The sequence below is a fragment of the Mobula birostris genome, chromosome 18 (assembly GCF_030028105.1).
Source record: "Mobula birostris isolate sMobBir1 chromosome 18, sMobBir1.hap1, whole genome shotgun sequence".
In the NCBI taxonomy this organism is placed as follows: Eukaryota; Metazoa; Chordata; class Chondrichthyes; order Myliobatiformes; family Myliobatidae; genus Mobula; species Mobula birostris.
In genome coordinates, this window is record NC_092387.1 from 13886244 (window position 1) to 13906695 (window position 20452).

The window sequence follows — 20452 nt, forward strand, 5'->3', positions numbered from 1 at the left end:
AGCTTCCACATTAACATCAGAACATAATGATTATGTTCTTGTTCCTGTCTTGTCTCCCTTTCACTTCACCATTAACACCTCGGACTTCAACTACTGCACAGAGTCATGTCATCTTCAGAAGTTTCCTGATGACTCTGCCATAGTTGGATGCATCAGCAAGGGAGATGAGGCTGAGTACAGGGCTACTGTAGGAAACTTTGTCACATGGCGTGAGCAGAGTTATCTGCAGCTTAATGTAAAAACAGTAAGGAACTGGTGGTAGATCTGAGGAGAGCTAAGGTACCGGTGACCCTGTTTCCATCCAGGGGGTCAGTGTGGACATGGTGGAGGATTACAAATACCTGGGGATACGAATTGACAATAAACTGGACTGGTCAAAGAACACTGAGGTTGCCTACAAGAAGGGTCAGAGCCGTCTCTATTTCCTGAGGAGACTGAGGTCCTTTAACATCTGTTGGACGATGCTGAGGATGTTCTACGAGCCTGTGGTGGCCAGTGCTATCGTGTTTGCTGTTGTGTGCTGGGGCAGCAGGCTGAGGGTAGCAGACACCAACAGAATCAACAAACTCATTTGTAAGGCCAGTGATGTTGTGGGAATGGAACTGGACTCTCTCACGGTGGTGTCTGAAAAGAGGATGCTGTCTAAGTTGCATGCCATCTTGGTCAATGTATCCCATCCACTACATAATGTACTGGGTGGGCACAGGAGTACATTCAGCTAGAGACTCATTCCACCGAGATGCAGCACTGAGCATCATAAGAAGTCATTCCTGCCTGTGGCCATCAAGCTTTACAACTCCTCCCTTGGAGGGTCAGACACCCTGAGCCAATAGACTGGTCCTAGACTTATTTCATAATTTACTGACATAATTTACATATTACTATTTAACTATTTATGGTTCTATTACTATTTACTATTTTTGGAGCAACTGTAATGAAAATCAATTTCCCCCGGGATTAATAAAGTATGACTATGACTTACTGAATTGAAGCCAACGTTTTTACAATGGGCATTATTCTCTCCTCTGTGCTAGCCATCTCCCCTCTCTATTCTCAGTGCTGATGCAGGGTTTTAGTCTGAAACATCACCAATGCTACTTGACTCACTGGGTTTGTGTGTTGCTCCACATTCCAGCAGTTATAGTCTCTTCTGTTGAGATTATTTGGTACATCCATTAATTTCTAAGCTTTTTTCAGTTAAAATACAAAACTGCTTCAGGGATACTACTGTGAAAACAAAGTACTGCAGATGCTTGAATAATTAAGGTGACCACCTCTAAAAGACAGGTGGAGATACATCTCTAACAAAGGAGGGGTAAGGTGCTCCTTCCCTCCACTAGCCTACAGGTCACCCGTGGGCAAGGTGTAGTACCTGCTTAGTCCCTCAATCAGACTCATATGAAGCCATGGCAGCCAGTGGTAGACGGTGGTATGAGCAGCTGGTGCACATCACAAGTCCTGGTTATGTGACCACTGACACCAGGCAAAAAATCTCTGAGAGTATTGATAATGGCTGGGGTCCCCTGTCTTGTAAAGATACTGCCCAGAAGAAGGCAATGACAAACCACTTCTGTAGAAAAAATTGTCAAGAACAATCATGGTCACAGAGACTATGATCGCCCACGGTGTATGACATGGCTCAAATTGATGATGGTGACTACCTCTAGAAGGATGGTGTGACAAGAATACACATAAATTAAGATGTTTGCTGGCCTGGGCTAGCATCAGTGGCATCAGCAGTTGGTCTGCCACCTGTCCTCAGGGGAGGGAGAGATAAGGCACACAATGAAGCAGCATTTGGAGGTGTTAATGAAGGAGCCATCAGTCTCGGTATTGTCTAGAGCGGCTCCCCCTTTGAACCCTGAACTGTTTGAAGTGATGGACAGGCGATCTGGGGACGTGTAATGAAGGGACGGGAGAGAGAGCTGTCTAGAGCGGCTCCCCCTTTGAACCCTGAACTGTTTGAAGTGATGGACAGGCGATACCCCAGCAGGGGGGATAAAAAGGGACAGGTTCGCTAAGGCAGGACACACACGACACCCAAGGTAACGAGACCCTGGAAGCGGTGCGCCTCTCACAAGTCGGTGGGAAGTACCGGGCCATAAACGCACAGAGTGGAAAGGTACGATCAGCGGGAACCCGGTGTGTGTCCACCCTCGCTTGGGTGCCGGGTTCACTGCAGAGGATCGATCGCATCTAGAGGAGGGGTCACAGTTGGTGACCTCAGGTGACATCACAAAGGACCCGCCCGAAAGCTGCTTGTGAGCAATATCGCCGGTCTGTGGGTGGAAGCCGTGTCTGAATGATCAGTCGTTCCCGTTCTCTCTCTCCCTCCCCCCCACGTTGTCCATCGCCATGGCAACGATTACTGCGAACTGAACTAAATTGGACTGAACTTTGTGTCACTTTGAAATTGGTCATTTACCCCTAGACAACGATAGAGCTTGATTGATGCTGTTATCTTAATTCTGTGCACTTGTGTGTTTATCATTGCTGAACTGTTGCATTTATTATCCTTTCGATTACTGTGTTGCTTGTTTCTTTAATAAAACTTTCTTAGTTCTAGTAATCCAGACTCCAACTGAGTGATCCATTTCTGCTGGTTTGGCAACCCAGTTACGGGGTATGTAACAATGGGAATAATACTCTAAAAGGGTGGGAACAACATCAGCCATGATGGAATGGCAGAGAAGATTCAATGGGCTGAAAGGCTTAATTCTGTTCCTACATCTTATGGTCCAGTCAGAGACTGGGGAGCATTTATTCTTGTTTCTAACTTCCAGCATCTTCCATTAAACTTTTTACCTAGCATTCTCTTGCATCCTTGTCTTCTTACACAAGTGAAGATAATTCTCTCTTTGCAGTTGTTATCTTTAATATTTCATTAAACATTACAAGCAGTACAAACAGGAATAAGTTTATTTATATTATGTTGTGTCAGAAGATGTCTCAGAACTTTGTGTCGAAGTACTGCTTCAAAGAGTGGTAAAGGTCAGTTTGGGTTCCATCTTTGTATCTGCAATTGTCAGGATTTTTGATAGGGTTCCTGCTCATGACTTCAGAATTACCTCTGATTACATTTAAATTCAGGGGATGTTCTGTAGGTTTACAAATATTAAACAATTCAGCCTTAGTATTGTACTGTCCAAGACTGAAATTATTGTATTCATAGTCAACTCACAACTTCTGCATCTTTGTTCACCACTCCATCTCTTCCTCTTCTCACCAGCAGGCAAAAAAATTCAAGGGGCAACAGGGCCAGGCACTCAATGCCAATGATGCCCCACACTCAGACATTCAGTGAGTGAACAAAAAAATTACATCTTGTCCAAATTACTCTTAATCATATCAAGCATTCTTGCAATTTCAGGCTGATTGCAACATTTATTTTCATAATTGAAAAATCCCACCATGGGCCAGGCGCCCCCCCCCACTCCAGTTTTTACAACCTCCACTACCAAATCATTCAAGTGTGGTCTACTTTGTCACTCAATCTCAACCGTCCACTTCACCAGCATTCTACCATTCCCAGGTCCTTGGAACTTCCTTCAAAAGCCTCTTACTCCTCAACACTTGCCTGACTTGATGCACTTAAATCTGCTCTTACTAGTCCACATCTTCAGTCACCATGAAATATCATCAGCCATTTATTCCATTGAAAATGTTAAATAAATGCACTGTTGTTTCATGTAATGAGTATAATCTCTATGTTGCTGCCTTCAAGTTTCAACTCTTTTAATTTATTATGCATTTGCCATCCCAGATGTAAAGGCTATAATTCTACTTGTATGACTTTGACAACTTGCTTAGTGCTGCCATACCATCTCCACTTTGTTCAGTACCACTGGGGAACTTAATTGCCCTGCAGTGAGATTAGTTATCTATATTTACCAGGAATAAGAGGGAACTCATTAGGGACCCAAGAGTGATTCATTCAATGTCTTCTTCACTATAATTCTCTCCTCTCACCAGTATCCCCTACTCCCTTCCCTTTCGCTGTTTGAAGTCCATAAATCCCAGCTGCAAAACTTTTCTTGGAGGGTACTTCAAAAGTCTTTTGGAAGACTAACTTTTCTTTCCTTTCCTAGAAATAATTGTGACTTACAGGACAACTTAACTGGAACAGCATGAACATAAGAGATTCTCCAGATGCTGGAAATCCAGAGCAACACACATATAGTGCTGGAAACGAATAAGCAGTTAACATCTTGGGTCAAGAATCTTTATCAGGACTCATGTTTATTCATTTCCAAAGATGCTGCCTGACTGTCCGAGTTCCTCCAGCATTTTGTGTGCGCTATTTGGAACAACATGACAGTTCAGGAGTGTACAACCAATATCATGTACACAGGTTGGTTTGAAAATATATTTAAAGGAAGTCCACTAACTAACATTAAGTAGTAAATGATAGCTGGATGGCAAAGTGTAACATGATTTGGTAAAGAGTTCACTTCGTAATAACATCCTGAGTTTAAATGTCTGAGTGAATGTTGAATCAATGGAAACAATGAAGGATTTTCAGCAACAATAGATGTTTTGAAAGTGTAGACCTTTATATCTACCTGGCCAACATGAGCCGCAATTTGACACCTTTTCCAAGATGACTGCACCAGGTGACAGTATTCACCAATGCTGGATGAGAAAGCTTATGTAGACAGTGCCAGCTGCCATCTATAAAGCTCCACAATTTGATGGTGGTTTCTTTGGCACAGCTCATAAGCATCTGCCCTAATGGATCCCACTTCACACAAGTGATACTTTCCTAGTGCACAGAGGAAACAGAAAAAGAATACATATGAAGGTTACATTCTGCTACCTGCAAAGACATACAATTTGACTTAAAATTTTTATATGGAAGTCTGCAAATGTATGTCAGCACTCTTAACTGATCTTGCTATTGATACTATAGATTTTTGCACAGTAGCCTCTTAGGATAGTACTAAATAATTGCACAGAACTGTTTGGATGGGAAACAACTTCCCCCAGGGGGTCTAATCATGTACGTAGCACCAGTAGCATTACACGGTTTACTTTTTAATTTGTATCTTATATGCACCTTATTATTTGATAATTTATTTGTGGTCATATGTGTTATGCTATCTGTGATGTGCACCTTGGTTGTTTCGTTTGGTGGTATACATGTGTACGGTTGAATGACAGTAAGTTTGAACTTGAGATACTAGGAAACCATCAAGGCTCTCTTTATTCCCATTCTTTGCCTCCTACCAATCAACTACTGCTTTACTTTATCCATGCTAGCATTTTCCCTGTAATACCATGGGCTTGTAGCATGTTAAGCAGTCTTGTGTGACAGCTTCTGAAAATCCAAGTACACAAGATCAACCGATTTTTCTTTGTCTATCCTGCTAGTTGTTTCTTCAAAGAATTCCAACAGATTTGTCAGGCAAGATTTTCCCTTGAAGAAATCATGCTGTATAAAGCCTATTTTATCATGTGCCTCCAAGTTTTGCCCGACGCCGGCCTCCTAGGCCTGAGTCGACGTAGCAGTAGTCCGAGTACAATGAAACTTCATCCTTGATAATCAACTAAAATCTTCCCAACCACTGAGGTCAGACTAACTGGCCTACAAATTCCTTTCTTTTGCCTCTCTCCCTACTTGAAGAGTGGAATGACATTTGCAAATTTCCAGTCTTCCGGAACCATTCCAGAATCTAGTAATTCTTGAAAGATCATTTCTAATGCCCCCACTATCTCTTCAGCCGCCTCTTTCAGAACTCTGGGGTGTACACCATCTGCTCCAGGTGACTTATCCACCTTCAGATCTTTTAGTTTCCCAAGAACCTTCTTTCTAGTAATGGTAACTTCACACACTTCACGACCCCTGACACCTGGAACTTCCACCATACTGCTGGTGTCTTCCATAGAGAAGACTGATGCAAAATACTTATTCAGTTCATCCGCCATTTCCTTGCGCCCCCCCCCCCCCATTACTACCTCTCCAGCATTGTTTTCCAGCGGCCCGATAACCACTTCTCTTTTATGCTTTACGTATCTGAAGAAACTTTTGGTATCCTCTTTAATATTATTGGCTAGCTTAATATTAGCTAGTAGTTAATGATGGTGGAGTTCATTCAGTGTTTGCTGACGTGTTCTTTTTTGATTGAGTGTAAATGAACAAAGTCAGCGGCAGCACCTAGCGTAGATACTGAACTGCCTTCATACAATGCTTTCAGTTATTATATCCTCCCAATCTCTATTTTTGTTATAACATTGAAAATTATGTCCATGCCTTCAATACTTTAACTTTGTTAAATAGTGAAGCCTAAATGTTTGAAACCGCAATGAGCAAAACAGTTCTGAATTGTCTTAATGCCTATTTCTCGCCAACTATCAGTGACAAACATCAAAGCTTTTTGAACACTAACAGACAAGTGATGCTATTTAAAAACTGTTTGCTCGAAGTATGGTGTAGTGTCTAACAGCCACACAACGTGCACGTGATTGACACTAGTTAGAAAATGCTTGGCAACAGTTGCCTGTCTCAATAAAGTGGCATAGTATCCCAAATAAATGACGGGAATCCCGACTATTTTCTCGATTTGCTTTTGTTCTTTAAGAGTTGTCTCAAATAAGCAGCTGCCCTGAATAACTGCTGGCCCAATTACCCGGAATCCACTGTAACTGGATTTAACCAAATCCCTACCGTCACACCCCATTGAGCATTTTCCTTTCTGTAGCTTTCAGCTGCCCACCAGCCCTCTAACATACCGCATTCATCATTGCCATGGTAATTTACAAACCCTGGAGTATCAAAAGCACCTTGCAACAGCAAACTATCTGCTACATTCGAATATCATATTTTAAATCTTCTGACCCAACTCCTCAAGGTATTGGCACAGGTGACAATTATTCTTCCACGTAGGTTTACCTACTATAAACAGGACCCTCACCTGGCCATTGGAATGATATAGATGCACAAACCCCAAAGGTTTTCAGCACATTTCCTTTAACTCTTTACGTATTTCTCCTAAGAGGAGGAAGGAGCAAAATCATGACCGACACATTAAGTATTCCGCACTTTACTCTACACAAATACACGTGTAGTCTCACACTGAAACTCATTAATCATTTGGACAAATCAAAGTGATCGTCACGGATCCTAATTACTGAGAGGGTCACCACTGGGGAGGGGGAGAGATGTGAAAAGGTTGGCCACTGTCATGTATAGGAACAGCTGGGTGTCAGCATCTTGCATTTACACATACCTTGTGTGCATCAATCATGACAACTGTTCCTTTCTCCAGAGGCTCTTTTGTGCCAATCAGCATCTTTCCATCTGCATATCCGACTGCAAATGGCTTATCTTCACTATACCATGCAATAGACATTACAGCAACTAAAGATAAAAACAGCAATTGTGAAAAAAACACCCCATACACCAGAACAGATAATCATTGTCAAACATTCCACTACAAGACTTCATAATAAATTGCTTCCTAAATGGAAAGCTGCAAATCTATAAACGTGTACAAGAAAATGGGTACAATAATTCAGAAATTAGACCAAGATCTTTTCCTCAAAAACAGTTGCTTACTTAGTACTTAATAGTTCAACTTAGCATAAAACAGATTTATCAAGTTGTCAAGCTAAAGAAAACTTCTGGTAATACTGCTTCTTTTAAACTTAAATCTTCCTCCTGCTGTGCTGGGAATAACAAAAAGATACGAAGGCGTTAAATTGGAACTTCTATTGCTCCACTGACTTTGCCATTAATACCTAGGTCACAATATCTCAGCTAGAGGGCACTAGACGTTATAATTGGCTTTAATGCCTGGGCAGTGAAAGTAAAGAGTGGGTGAATACTGGACAGATTTTGAACTCTTTAACCCCCCCCCCACCAGAAAGTGTACCTGAACTTAAATGAGAATAGAATCCAGCTATCACAACCCAAATAGCTCACTCACGACTGATGGCCAGGAGTCACAATTGCAGAGGGTGTCTGTTACCTGGACAGAGATAGCATGGGAGGAAGTGGCTACTTCGAACACTACTAAGAACCAGAATTTCCACTAAACAAAGACTAAGTTTGCTCTAATTAAGTAGTTGTTCAGGAGGAAGACACTTTACAGACAGAAGAGTATAACTGTAAACTCATGATGTTATGACTAGCTCACGACTTGAATGACCCATATTAAATTTCACTGCCTGCTCTCTTCATTTAATGTAGCATTTCTGAAAAGTGAAATGGCTAATGTCTCTGGACAAATGTCTTTCAATTGAACTGCTGACTCACACTTCATCCCCAGATGCTGCTTGGCCTTGGACACTTGTCACAATTTCTGTTTTAATAGTATCTTCAGCTGCACATATCTTATACCCTTCCCCCTTCAAAGATGGTGTTAAGAGACTCAGTGAGGGTTCTGGCACAGCTTCTCACACCTCAATTTCTATTATAAACTAGTGACTTGAAGGCGAGCTGCATGGCAGAGGACTGAAAGAGAAATGGGAGTTGAGAGTAGAGCATCACTCAAGATGACTATTGAGTTTATGCACAGAAAGGATCAAAGGGGAATAGAGAGGATTAGTGGAGATGCAGCAGTACCAACAGGATCAATGATGTGGTGATTCATCATGTGCCATGTCATACGACGTGGGCGATCATGGGTTTGACCATGATAGTTCTTGGCAATTTTTTCTACAGAAGTGGTTTGCCATTGCCCTCTTCTGGGCAGCGTCTTTACAAGATGGGTGACCCCAGCCATTAGCAGTACTCTTCAGAGATTGTCTGCCTAGCGTCAGTGGTCCAATGACCAGGACATGTGATACGCACCATCGACCACCTCCTCCCATGGTTTCACATGACCCTGACTGGGGGCGGGGGGAGGGGGGAAGATGATTAGGTGCTACACCTTACCCAAAGGTGATCTGCAGGCTAGTGGAGGGAAGGAAACACCTGACACCACCTTTGGTAGAGACGTACCTCTACCCCACCACTCTAGGAGATGCTAATGCCAATCAGAATGAGTTTTAAAAGGAAGGTAAAATTACAGTTCATTTGTGTGATCATTGCAAAGAAGTGTTATCACTGAAGAGACCCAAATATTCTTAACCATCACCTTTTACTGCCACCAGTGCCTTAAAAAAAGGTCATATGTTGTCTATCCAAGGAACACCTGAACAATGAAGCCCACACTGATGAAGGAACAGATACAATGATGAGGCTTTGGAGATACTAAAATCTTGTGCCCTTTGGTAATTCTCTTCCCCCAAAAGGTTGTTCTTATTAAGAGCAAACCAGTAAAATTGTTTTTGCCAGACTTCAATGGCACAAAGCCAAAAGGCTCAGGACTGAGCGAAGTGAAGTTTTCGTAATGATGGTAAATTAAGCTGTATATGGGAGATGAATAAATATAAAACACTACTTCTAAAATCTAATCGTTGTCTGCCCTGTTAATACAAAATCTAAATAAGAGAGATTTGGCAGGAATAAATACCAAAGTATTGGCCAATATTCAATAGGATGTCCATTTTGAGGCTGCATATGAAAAGTCTGGAACAGGGCTATTAGCCTAGGTTGGATAGGAATTAGAGACGGTTGGAATTACTGACAAAACAAGGCAAAATTCCAGAAGGGGCACTTACCATCCTTCCTGTAGCAATGCTCGAGTTCAAGTCTGTGCATGGTAGAGGAATCCACCACCTCAATGAGCCCTAGAGATCCATCAATTCGCCCCACAAGTAGAACTTCTAAAGTGTCACCTGCCCAGCTTGCTACTGGACCTTCGACTGGCCAAGCGAGAGCAGACACCCAGTGTGGCTGGACGTCCAGAAGTCCCTTACCTCCTGCAGAAGGAAAAATGGCTAACAGCATTGAGCATCCTTTAAGAAAAAGTAGGTAGAGATTTGTATGCTTGATTTCATTTTTCACTACATTTATCAATTTTAAACTTTACGAAGATATAAAAGGTCATACCAGTGACTTGCCAGATGTTGACCACCTTTTCTAAAGCTGCTGCAATGTATTTCCCGCTAATGCTCCAGCAAATAAGAGACAAATTTGGATCACAAGGAGATCCTGTGCAGCCTACATCCTCCGAGGTAGCTTCGCTGTTTAAAAAAACAAACCAATTTTCACCACTCCTTAGCGAGTCACAATGCACTTTATTTGTGTTTACTGAAAATAACCCATAGGAGTAAGGTAGGATAGTAATGACTCTGCTAGAGTAATTAGACAAACACATTTATGCAAATCCCATCAAGCTGGGACAACTGTATTGATAAAACCCACCCTAATCACTAAAATGACCAAGGGAAAGAAATCTGCCACCCTTATCAGACCCGTAGCAAGGTGCTCCATCTTTAAATAAAGTACCTATCAAGTCAGTCACTATTGCCCATCCATTACATAGTGCACATAAAAATGACAGAGATTTGACAAAGGCACAGTCAGACTAGTCCATACTGCAAAGTTCTCATTGTGTTTAGTATCATGTGTGACGCCCAGCAGAGCTACCGGACGGATGACGCTAATGAGAGAAATAAGAAAGACAATGGAGAAACATTCAAAATGCTAATAAGAGAGAAGAGAGGGATTAACGGGAAAGAAACACAATTCAGATATTGACAGACCAGTTGCTTTGAACCTGAACTGTTTGAAGTTTGATGGACAGGTGATACCCCAGCAGGGGGATAAAAGGAGCAGGTTTGCTAAGGCACGCGACATACCACGAGACCCTGGAAAGAGCAGTGTGCCCCCCACAAGTTGGTGGGAGTTTGGAGGACCAGTTTGCAGGAACTGACCAGAGGCTCACAGGGTATAAAGGTACGATCGGTGGGAACCTGGGGTGTGTGTCCGCTCTTGCCTGGGTACCAGGTTCACCGCGGAAGGACGATCGTATCCAGAACGGAGGGGTCACAGTTGGTGACCACAGCGGGATTAGAAGACATCAAAAAGTCTGCCCGAAACCAACCGCGAAGACATCAAAAGGTCTGCCTGAAACCAAATTGCATCTCTCTCTCTCTCTCTCTCTCCCCCCCCAACAGTACAACAACAGCGATTACTGTGAACTGCACTAAACTGAACTGAACTCTGCTTCACTTAAGAATGTTCATTTTACTCCTAGACTGCGATAGAGCTTGGTTGATTCCTATTACCATAGTTCTGTGTATATGTGTGTATTATCATTGCTAAACTGTTACATTTATATCCTTACGATTAGTGTACGGAATTACTTATTTCTTTAATAAAACTTTATTAGTTCCTAGTAATCCAGACTCCAACGAGCGTTCCATTTCTGCTGGTTTGGCAACCCAGTTATGGGGTACGTAACATTAGAAAGATGTTAAAACTGGAAAAGCTTCCCACAACTAACTGAAGAACATGGAGACAAAAGAGACTGTAAATGCTGGGATTTAAGAGGCTAAAACAAAACTGCTGGAGAAAGTTAGAGGGTCAGGATACTTTTGCCTCACAGATACTTCAGCCCCCAACCCCTTGTTCTTTAGCAAGTTATTTTTTGAAACTGTGGAACTATATTCAGACTTTTTCTAGCCAATGTTGCAGATTCCTCAAACACAGCATTTAGTATATTCCATTCACCAGCAGCTGGGTGACTATCAACGTAGAGAGGTAGTGCAGGATTCTCCTCTGACCATTCCCCTGGAAAGAAGACTACTGTTAAGTTTGCTGCTGGTTCAACAGAAGGCTGTAGCAGCAGCCAGGTCTGTGGCACCAGGACTGATCTCTGAGGTTCAACAGGGAAGGGTGAAGGCAGAGAGAACTAAGGTGACAGCAGACTCGATAGTTAGGGGAGCAAACACAAGGGTAGTGTGTTCCCTCCTAGTGTCAGGGTTGAGGATGTCTCTGAGCAACTGCAGAACATTCTCAAGGGGGAGGGGGAGTGACCAGAAGTCATTGTGTGTGTCAGATCAGGATGAAACCATAAGTGATGGAGCATGTTTGAGGGGTCGAAGTGCTCCGCTTTCATTAAGAAATAAGGAAATAACTTCCATGTATATAAAACTCATCAGATCATATCCACAAATGCTTCACAATTAAGTGGTTTAAAATGCAGTAATGTTTATAATCAGCACCTTTTTCCTAGGGAGAATATGGCAAATACTAGAGGACATCTGCTTAAGGTGAGTGGCGATGACAGAGCTAGGTTGCTTTTAAAATGGAGTGGTAGGTGCCCGTAACACACAGCCAAGGGTGGTGGTAGAGGCTGATACAACAGGGACATTTAAGAGATTCTTAAGCACATGGATGTAAGAAGAATGGAGAATTGCAGCCATCGGACTGAACCTGGTTCAATGAGAAAAATTTGTAAAGAGCAGCACTGGTCTAACCTAAGAATGAACTGCAACCAAGTCAGGTTGCCATGCACATGGGTTGTCATGCTTGGTAAACAGTGGAAGCTTTATCTATAAGTCAAGCTAACTTTCAGATTAGATCAAAGCCCTGCAGGCTCTGACACATCCTGTGCATGGTTTAATTTCCCCACCCTTAACAGGAGGAAGCAGTACCATGAAACCCTACGCTCAATGACAACAGAGCCTTGAACACAAGCACAAATTCAAGCTTGAGGCATTTTTAATTAATCTAAAGTGCCGGGAGATGGTCCATCTCAATCTCCTCCTGAGACCTTGCCTTTATAGAAGCCAGTATAATTAAATGCCATGCCAAGCTGCTCCAAAAACATTGACATCAAAGCCAATCAAATTAATTCTAAGAGATACAAGATTTGCAGTTGCTGGAATAAATGGCTGGAAGAACTCAGCAGATTATGGAGGAAAAGAGATGGTCGATATTTCGAATCAAAACTCTGCATCAAGACCCCTGATGTCTGTTTGCTATCAAAATCATCACCGTGGTGATGGAAGAGAGCACCAACAACTCTATCAAGCATCATTTACTCTTTACTGAGCTGCTCACTGATGCCTGCTTGTGTTTAGTCTGCATCATTCAGGTCCAGACACTTTACGCCAATGGTGCAAACAGCGACAGAACAAATGAGCTCCAGACCAGAATTTCTTCGACACCATGGCAGCATTTGACTCATCATGGAATAAAACTGAAGTCAGTAGAAAGCGGGGTAAACTCTTCATCAGCTGAAGTCATTAAAGTCCAAAGGTTGTACCCGTGACTGGTGGAAGTTAATAATCTTAGGTCCAACCCATTAAAGCATGAGTACTAAAGTAATATACCACAGATAATGGAAATCCAAAATAAAGCAGAAAATGCAAAAGTACACAGTAAATGCAGTGGCACCCACATTCTGTATTTTAATATGTAAAATGCTACTCACGATTTATTGAAAATGCAGGTTTGCTGTAAAGTATAATGATTTTTAGTGACACTCCATACTCTAACAGTTCCATCATTGGCACTTGTTGCTAGGAGACCCTTTTTATTGCACCATTCACATGTTATTACCTTTAAAGGAAAAAAAGAAAATTACCCTGGAAACTGATTAATATCAATGCCATTAAAGTAACCAAGCTGAATGCACTTATAACATTACAATTAACAGCACAATCTCTCTGCACCAAACTGTGGCTGTGGCCTGCAACTATTACAGTGTGAACTCGCCTTTGTGAACTTCAGTTCTGAATGCTACTTGCTTACTTTTACTGTTTGCATGTCCCCCCCCCGCCCCTTTTTCCACTGCATGTTGGGTCTTTTGTTTTAATGGGTTCTATTGGGTTTCCTTTGTTTTGTACCTGCCTGTCAGGAGACAAATGTCAATGTTGTATAAAGAATACACGCATTGATAATAAATGTTACTTTGACAACCCTGCGCAATTTAACAGAGCATTAATAAATCCCTCATCCATTCAAAGTTGTTTAAGCTTCCCAAAGGTAACATACTCGCAGAGAAGTGTAGATTGTTTAGGTTCTATTTGTACAGATGAGTGAAAACGTCTTGAAAGAAGAATTCCTTCAGCAGCTCTACATTGGTGGTTCACAACACAAGGACCAAATGACCTAATTCATTAAGACCATGTGTTAACATGGGCTACATCCAATCCTCAGAATGGGCATACACAGCCTACAGTGATCGCCTTCACATCTCCTGAGGTCCCACAGCTCATGGACCTAATGGAGCTATGGAGGAGGCAGCGAGCAGGGATGGAAAGGGGCAACAAGGAGAACAGTGAGATAACTAAAATAAGAACATACCCTATCTGGCTATGTCTAGTAATAATAAAACACATTTCCTGTGGCTATAAAAACGTAAACACGAGGAATTCTGCAGATGCTGGAAATTCAAGCAACACACATCAAATTTGCTGGTGAACGCAGCAGGCCAGGCAGCATCTCTAGGAAGAGGTACAGTCGACGTTTCGGGCCGAGACCCTTCGTCTTCCTTCAGTTAGTCCTGAAGGAGGGTTTCGGCCTGAAACGTCGACTGTACCTCTTCCTAGAGATGCTGCCTGGCCTGCTGCGTTCACCAGCAACTTTGATGTGTATTTCCTGTGGCTAAGATCTTTGGGCACATCTTGATGAAAGGTGCTTTAGAAATGCATGTTTTTTCCCTGCTTACTATCCCACCACAATTGCAAGGTTTTGCACTTGCTCTGAAGGCAATATAACCAAACCCCCGCTGACAAGTTTTATTTAAAGTTCAAAGTAAGTATATTATCGAAGTATGTATATGTCACCATATACAACCCTCAGATTTATTTTCTTGCAGGCATTCACAAATATGAGAAACACAGTAGAATCAATAAAAGATCACATCCAACAGGACTGACAACAACCAATCAGAAAAAGACAATGAACTGTAAATACAAAAGAAAAAGTGAATAATAATAATAAATAAGCAATAAACATCAGAGCATGAGATGACGGCTCCTTGAAACTGAGTCTGTAGGTTGTGTTTCAAGAATAGATTTTATTCATAATGGGAAAATATTCACAGGAATTATTTTGTGCCGTTATCAGAAGGTCATTTCTCCTGATTTTCAAAGGCAAGTGACAACTCAAGTTTGACATTCTAATCCACACCACAGCTGACATGATCATTTCAGGTGAGATGAGCATTGCTTTTTTAAATGTATGTGCCTCTGTGGAAGAGAGAGCTTGTCAATGAAAGAACTGTGATGAGAATAAAATAAAAGGGGTGTTAAGGGTATAAAAATCTCCAGAAAACAAACCAACCAAGCTATTTACTGCGTTCATACGAAAATGTTCAAAATGAGACTAGTGAGAAAGCAGAAGCTAATGTCGGCGTAGTATGAAAAAGTGTAGCCTTTGATGATGACCTGATCTAATGAAAAATTAAAGATCTGCTCAAGGATGAAGAGGAGATTCTGATTAACAAATCAACAAGAAAGTAGAGATTGGAATATTTTAAGATGGAAAGTAATCTCTGTGGTATGAAAAAGTTCTGATAAGGAGGTAAGGCTCACCCCTCAATAGGAATTAAAGCACCACAAACACGTGAGTCTGATTACTAGAGCACGACAGAATCTACGGTGTCGGTCACAAAGCCCCTAAGCCGAGCTCATACACAATCAAATAGAATTTGAACACAAGCAAACAAAAGGCTTGGCAGGCCTGTCAAAAACATTCCTTGTAGAAATAAGTATTGTGATCTATAAATATCTCCAGTAGCAATGTGAACAAATATTTGTTGTTTATAGATCAGCTGCTCAGCCCTCAAACAACTATAGTTACTGATCTTCTAACCAGCTCACCACTGGAATTTCCCAGTTAAATATTTGGACAAGAAAACAAATCAAAATAAAAACAGTTGATACTTCAAGATACAGAAGAAAATTTCTTACCCTGTTCTGATGTGCTTCCAGCTTGATGAATGGACATTTGCGTAGGTCTCCCGACATGTCAGCAAAAGTCTGCGGTTTGCTTTGGTTGTCACGATCGTGTGCTGCAAGAGTCCGAACGAGCTGCTGAGCAGCCCACTGCCTGTGCTGGGAAGACAGCCTAGAGGACAAGCAGCAAGCTGCTAAGGCATTAGCCAGTTCCAGAGGGCCTACAGCAGAAGGATCATAGGAAGGATGGGCATACAAATGGGCAACAAAACCTGCTTAAACAAAACAGTGAGACAACACGCCAGTAAATGACGATCAAGAAAACATTAAGGATGGTTTTGCACTCATCCAAAGTGTCATTTAACTAATCAGTCAAAGTACCTTGATACAAATATATAAAATATAATAATTTTTAAATTACACTGTTTTTATTTCGGAGTCTTTAGGAATAAGAAGTGTGACACTTCTAGTAAAATAAAATACAACTGAATTGACGTATGACTCACTGGTCATTGTCTCAGCTTGTAGATAAAACTGCATGGCAGATAAATTGATGTCAAATTTATTATGGATGCAAAATGTATTAAATGCAAAAGCATAAATAAGTATTAGCTCAAAATTATTTTACAAAACTTTCAGGCCCTGGCATAATCAGTAGAGTCCATGTTGCATTCACATTCACCTTCATAGAAGAACTTGGAGAGACAACACATACCTCTTTTCTCCATCTCAGCCTTGTCGTAGGCTGGTCTCAGTTTTGCACCCTTATCAGCCAGCAATGCCACTAACGCCTGAGTTACAACAAAGTTTGGAGAAGTCACGAGCTTATTTTCCTCAGCAATGCCTCTAAGGAAACTGGGTAGAAACTTTCTTTGAATGGGGTCATCTATGGTTGTGAGATTCATACCCGTTGCTGCAGAGATCAAGTTCTGGAAAGATAAGGTGGCTTTAGACATAAAACAGTGGGCAACGCGCTCCTTTATTGTAGATGCTTTTTAAAGTGCTAAGATTGGGTACATTAATAGAGACTTTATTGCCAACTATAAAGCTAAAAATATCTGAGGAGAAAAAGTTATTTTCCAGTATATATGAGTTACAAGCAGTTTTATGGGTTGACCTTTACAACTTTTAATCTTGTTTTAAGGTTAAAATAATGCAATGATAGGTCAAAGCTAATTAATCCCATAAGAGATCATTGTTTCTGCCCAATAACTGTAAAAATATGCCTCTCCAAATGTAAAACACTGATTTAAAATTTATAAGTAAACACACCATTGTAAAGCAGTACATCAGAGAGTTGGGCTGAATAATACTGACTGAAGTTGGTGGTACTGGCCAAGTGTATTTAGTCTGAGATGAGCAGGGGGTCAAATGCTGATGCATCTGACTGTCCTGTTTGTCACCGGTCTCAGCCTCAGAAGGGCAGTGCTGAAGAGAAGACTACATGTGCATCACATACTCGCTGTGCTGTGTGCCAGGAAAGACTGAGGTAAAAATAACAGCCCCATTCAATTGAACAAAGTCACCGATCTTGTGGAAAAGGTTATGCAGATGAGTTAATTAACCTTATTTTAATGTTTTCAAGTATCTGCCAGCACTTCAACCTGTTTTAACTGAGTAATTTTTAACTACTTTGTTAATTACTTAAACCTCTAAATAATTTCTAAAATGATCTTCACCAGAATCATTTTAAAAACTGTTAAAATGCCTTTGAACACCAACAAAGTGAGTGAGAATAAGCTCTGGTACGTGGTATTCAGACTCCTCACAGATTGAAGCCTGCTTCCCCTTGGATTAACTGATCACTCCCTCCACATCATGGATCACAGGCTGAATGCAGAACAAGTCAGTATGGCCATTTGTGGCAGTGAGAAGTAGGCTAGACTGCAGATTTACAGAGTGGATGAGTCTACAATGGATTGGTGTGAAGTGAGGTCACTGAATTATGAAAAGGATGTACAAATCAGAGTAATAGTGAAATACCCTTGCTTCTTTTATTGCAAAATTGCTATCAACATTTCAAAGCCACATTATTAACTGCAAATTGCACTTGCAATTGTAAAGAAAGCAAAGCAAATGCAAATTTTTCCTTCATCAACTTGACCCAGCAATAATAATGCAGTTCGAAGATTTTACCTGAGTGCACAACTGAACAAGCAGCTTTGCGGCACTTGGGCTGTTGGAAGCCAAACAGCCAACTGCAGTGCTCAAATAGGCCAGGCAGGAGATTGGCTTGTTGATTTTGCTGTGAGCTCCACGGGGACGCTCTGAAATACCAGTGGTACTGGGACCTGGAGTGAGACCTGCTCTACCTGCAGCCGCCAGACACATCAATCGAACCAGGGTCTTGATATCAGTCAGTCCCAAGGACTCCAGACCTGCTGCCAGACTGCAACTAGAGCCACTGGAAGTAAGGAAAGGGGAAAAAGATGCATCAGTGAGAAGCCAGTTAAATTTCTGGAGAACAACAGCATTCTCCTTTCCCACTAATGGGACCTCGATAAGGTATTGCCATAGAGACTTCCTTAACCAGTGAAAACACTTGTCGAATAGGCCACAGGTTCTGATTATGAACTATAAGTGATGCCCAAAGTACCCGGGGAGTAGGAAAGCCTACCAACCTCTCCCACCTGAGGTGATGGGAACTGTAAAAGAAGTGAAAAGTATGTAAACGGGGGAACAGGCTGGCTGTGAGAGGGGTTAGCAGTGAGGTGATTGCTGAATTGAGGAGTGTGTGGTGTGAACACCAAGGACGGAAAGTTAAATGAAGAGGCTACATTGAGGAAGACAAGTGGTCCTCTTGACAATAGCCCAGGTATGGACGGTACCTGTAACCAGTGCGGAAACAGGCTTCAACTCTCACCTTAAGAATCTGGTTGGCAAAGGAGGCCTAGACCTGCTCTTGGCTCTTGGACATGTGGCAAAATATTGTGCCAGCAGCATTGACTGATGATACTGCATCTATTCAGAGTCTCCATATACATGGGGACCATAAGTACCACTGCCCTCCATGCATACCAAGTACTTGATTGCTTCGTGCACTTGGATTTCAACAGCAATTCATTCAGGCACCATGTAAAAGTGCATCTCATACACAAATCAATGTTCCCATGATTAAGTAAAAAAACAGAAAGAATAATTGTTACACCTACAATTGATAACAAGCAAAATAACCTACATAAAGAAAAAGTTAAAATACATGGCCAACTCTGCCTAGTAGGACAAATTACAAAATATATTTAATATTGAAAAATAATACAAATCCTATTGTTATTCTCATTTTATATGTGCATATGTATGCGCATATACACACCCCACACGCACACGCACGGTCACGCACACACACGCACGTGTGGTCTTCTGCTGCTGCAGTCCATCCACTTCAAGGTTCAAAGTGTAGTGCTTTCAGAGATGCTCTTCAGTTGTAATGTGTGGTTACTTGAGTTGCTCTCAATTTCCTGTCAGCTTGAACAAGGCTGGCATTCTCCTCTAACCTCTCTCATTAACAAGGCATTTTCTCACAGAACTGATGCTCACTAGATGCTTTTTTCATTTCTCACACTATTCTCTGTAAACTCTAGAGCAGGGGTTCCCAGACCCCATGGTTAATGGTAAGTTTCCATGACATAGAAGGGTGGGAACTCCTGCTCTGGTGGTTGTTGTGTATGAAAATCCCAGAAAATCAGCATTTTCCAGATATTCAAACCACCTCATCTGGCACCAACAATCATTCCATGGTCAAAGTCACTTAGATCACATATCTTTCCTATTTGATGTTTGGTTTGAACAACAACTGAACCTCTTGACCATGTCTGCATGCTTTTCGGTACTGAGATGAGTTGCTGCCACATGAATGGTTGATTAGATATTTGTATTGACGAGGTATACAGGTGTACCTAATAAGGTGACCACTGAAAGTTTATATATTTGGGACACTGATTGATTGGGGCAGCAGCTTATTTGGGACAACACAAACAACAAAAAAAGAAAAATTGTGAATAGCCAGAACTCCCCTTCTTTATCTGGGACACTTAATTGGTATAGGAGACTGTTGCCAAACAGTTTCTAACTAGCATCAGTCGCATGCACTTGTGTGGCCAATAGACACTACACTGTGCTTAGAGCGAACAGTACTTAAATGTCAATTGCATGTGCTTGTTTTTTATTTTGGCTTTAAAAAATTTCAGACCCTTTCCAAGATGCCACGAAAAGAATTGATGTTAAGCAAAAAAATTACTCTAGGTGTCAGCATTGATTTTGTTCATTTACAATCAATCAAAAGAAAACAGCAGCATTCACTGAATGAATTCTTCTGTCAACAACTATTACAAACCAATACAGTTTTATAGTACTGTAATAGTATTTGCAGTGTTCTAATCTGTTCTATATTTCATTTGAATACATAATTTGGTACTCAGTTAAATGGTAGTTTGTCTTTTTTTTAAAAATACCTTTTTAACTATTTCCACGAAACTTCGCCTAATTGGGGCAGCTGCTTAATTGGGCATTTACTGGTCCTGATGTGTTCCAATTAACCCGAATCGTGTGTGTGTGTGTGTGTGTGTGTGTGTGTGTGTATTAATTATACAAATAATATATAAAATACACATTTATTATTACCTAAAAGCTGAAAGTTTATTGAATAAACAAATTAAATTGTTCCAAGTTTCCTGTTTCTCATTAAAAAAGTGCTAGTGTCAGTCTAAAAATGACT

General features: G+C 41.3%; 1 protein-coding gene across 7 annotated transcripts in view; it reads right to left on the reverse strand.

Annotated features, from left to right (window-relative positions):
- Positions 1-20452, reverse strand: part of herc1 (HECT and RLD domain containing E3 ubiquitin protein ligase family member 1) — a 273938-nt gene that overhangs the window by 48861 nt on the left and 204625 nt on the right. For 6 of the 7 annotated variants that reach the window (XM_072282232.1, XM_072282231.1, XM_072282229.1 and 3 more), the window contains 8 exons: positions 17875-18142; positions 16454-16667; positions 15754-16010; positions 13269-13396; positions 9935-10068; positions 9604-9804; positions 7227-7357; positions 4563-4762 (listed from right to left, as the gene is read on the reverse strand). In XM_072282232.1, coding sequence (XP_072138333.1) covers positions 4563-4762; positions 7227-7357; positions 9604-9804; positions 9935-10068; positions 13269-13396; positions 15754-16010; positions 16454-16667; positions 17875-18142 — 1533 coding nt within the window. The remainder of the gene's footprint in view (positions 1-4562; positions 4763-7226; positions 7358-9603; positions 9805-9934; positions 10069-13268; positions 13397-15753; positions 16011-16453; positions 16668-17874; positions 18143-20452) is intronic. The other variant, XM_072282233.1, reaches the window with a different exon arrangement.